The 2,796-nt window shown below is 39.6% G+C and overlaps 1 protein-coding gene across 3 annotated transcripts in view; it reads left to right on the top strand.

The window, feature by feature from the left end:
• Window positions 1-2,796, top strand: part of fam184a (family with sequence similarity 184 member A) — a 278,742-nt gene that overhangs the window by 156,966 nt on the left and 118,980 nt on the right. For all 3 annotated transcript variants that reach the window (XM_015372804.1, XM_015372806.1, XM_015372805.1), the window contains one exon: window positions 1,123-1,258. In XM_015372804.1, the coding sequence (XP_015228290.1) occupies window positions 1,123-1,258 (136 nt within the window). The remainder of the gene's footprint in view (window positions 1-1,122; window positions 1,259-2,796) is intronic.

Here is a 2,796-nt window from a genome sequence, read left to right as displayed (position 1 = left end):
GAATAAAACCTACACCCCGCTATAATTACTTTAGTAAGCTGTCCAGACCAATCAAAATTTTTTGCGCAATTGTGCAAACGTTAAAACAATTATGTATTGTGACATCATCAAAAGGCGCAGGCCCCCAAGTCAATCTGGTACCTACACCGGTCATGCACGCTAATGCTAACTGAACTACAGAAAAATGAAAGTAATAATATCACTGTTGAGTTAGCATTAGCTTGCATGACCGGCTCCGTCATGCTGGTTTTCCTTCCGTATGAGAGCCACAAGCGTCACGTCACGTGAACGGGATTGGCTGGGTGTTGGACACCACAATCCATTGCTAATGTCTGTGACCTGAAGTAACCCTTCCCTTTTTACACTGAATTTAGACGCCGAATTTAAGACAGTGAAATAGAGCCAGTTGAATCTCAGGAGGCTGAAAATATTGAGTATTAATTTTGAAAGGTTGCATTTTTTTATATGCAGATTTTTTTTAACACGCAAAAATTAAACTGAAAAATAAGTATTGAAAATTTAATCACTTTGAAATAGTAATGTGATTTTTTAGCTTGAAGAGAAAATAACAAATGAAATTTCAACTGTGTAGAAATAATGACAATGAACTTCTTTTTAGGTCAAAAATGTGTTCTAAATATATTTTAACACTGAAACATTAAGTACAAACATACAACATTTAAATTTCAGTGGCATTTTTAATTCAAATCCCAGCGACACAGATTTACTTCCATACCATGATGGCAATTATTTTATATCAAAGTAGTATGCAGTTCTTCATATATACACACACACACACATCAATTTTAAAACAGATGGTATCGGCCAATACTGCACAGGCAGGTATCGGGTATCAGGCCCCAAAAAATGGCATCGTTGCAACACTAATGACAACAGAGCAAGGAAAGTCAAAGGGGGTGCAAAGAGGTTATTAGTTTATTTAAATCTTCATATTGGTGTAAAAAGAGCTACCCCCTTTCCTTGGAAACGACATTAGAAACGAAGCGAAAAAGTTACCCCGATTGCAGATATCCAATGTGTTGTTCTTTACTTATTTCTGCTTCTAAATCACATATGCCTGCATCGTTTAAGTTTGCTTGCATTGCTTTGACTCTTCTTTAGGACCTAACCAAGCAGCTGGACGAGGTGACCCAGAACTCCGAGATTATAGAAATCCGTCAGAAGGAGGCTGAGTGTGAGCTGGAGGCAGCCAGAGACAGAGTTCAGCAGCAGGCAACCGAAATACTCCTCAAAGCCAGTAAGAACCTCTCCCCTCTCTCTTCTGCTCCCTCAAAAACAGCCATCAAAACACATCAAACATCTACTAGTAGCTCCTATTGTCACATCTGAGACTTCACAGCCTATAACATTTTAATGTTATGGCTGCATATCAAAGCTAATGGTTTTCCCTCTTCATAAAAGGCAGTAGAGGGTCTGCTCACTTTGAGTGGATCAGCTTGAAGCAGCGCAATCAAAATTTGACAACTTCTCTCTCAGTGCGCCCATATTGAATCAGATTTAGAGTCTGATCAAAGTCCGATGAGAAAAAGCTTTTCTAACTCTCTAGAGGAGCTACTTGGGATCCAGCCCAGAGGCCGTTTCGGGTCCCGCTTTACCTGGGAAGACGCATTTTATTGCACGATATTATGTTAATGTTAAACCTGACTTGATTTAATAGGAGCTGTAATCTTGAAATTTATATGATTTGTTAAATGAAATGAAAAGTAAATGTGTGTACGATCTGCTCTTGTAACTTTGTAGCCTCAATTTCTTTAAATTGTTTTATGTTTGATTTTTAGGGGCGTTTTATTGCCATGACACTGTCACAAGCACAGAGCAACGAAATTAACAAATGCATTTAATCCATGCCCCTGGGTGAGCCGTGGGCTGTCATTATGCACCGCTCGGGGAGCAAAGTGGGGTTATGGGTCTTTGCTCAGTCCATGGGAGTGGGGCTTGAACTCAGAACCTCTGGATTCCAGGTGCAATGCTCTAACCACAAGCTGCCAATCCCCAAAGCAGGCATTAGCATAAAGGATTTGCCTGACGACCCCCACGGGCAGCTCATTCCCCCCAGCTGGGATATGAACCCCTGTATGCAGGACGAGTGGCTTACAACTTGAGCTAGCAAGCTGCTATCTCTGCATTTTGAACCATCCCCTTGGGGGGCAGTGGGCTGCCATTGCGTGGCGCCCGGAGAGCAGTATGGCGTTATAGGTCTTACTCAGGGTCCCAGAGTAGAGGCTTTTGGGGATCAAACCAGATACTTGCAACCTTCTCAGAGCACAAGCGCACTGCTCTAACTACTAGGCCAACACTCCCATAAAGAGTGTTTTATAATTGTTGTTGGCATTATACACCTTGCCCAGGGACAACAGCTGGCAACCAGCTACATAGCTAATACTCACACATTTACAGAAATGTTCAATGGTGTATAATGTCAAATAAATAAAAACAATTGTGCTTACTGTTATTAAGGTAAATGTTTTAAATATTAATTAAAATTAATAAAACTTTTGACTTTATTTTAAAATAATTTAATCTCAAGAACCCACAAATTATTAGTGAATATTTTGCATTTAAATGCAATCAGTCTTTATATTTATCAGGTTTTAAATGTTGCTGCATCCATTAAAAACAATGTAAAAACCACCAATAAGTAATGTTAGAATAGAGTGTGTTCTATTTACTATTTTGCTGCTGTAGTCCTAATATTAAGCAGTGGTGTCAAACGTTCACACATTTGATACTTAAAGCTACAGCATTTAACTTTTAGCGACATCTAGCGGTCAGACT

The sequence above is a fragment of the Cyprinodon variegatus genome, unplaced genomic scaffold (assembly GCF_000732505.1).
Source record: "Cyprinodon variegatus isolate N-32 unplaced genomic scaffold, C_variegatus-1.0 Scaffold76, whole genome shotgun sequence".
Classification (NCBI taxonomy): Eukaryota; Metazoa; Chordata; class Actinopteri; order Cyprinodontiformes; family Cyprinodontidae; genus Cyprinodon; species Cyprinodon variegatus.
The sequence above is the reverse complement of the archived record's forward strand: the minus strand, read 5'-3'. Positions and strand labels throughout refer to the sequence as shown.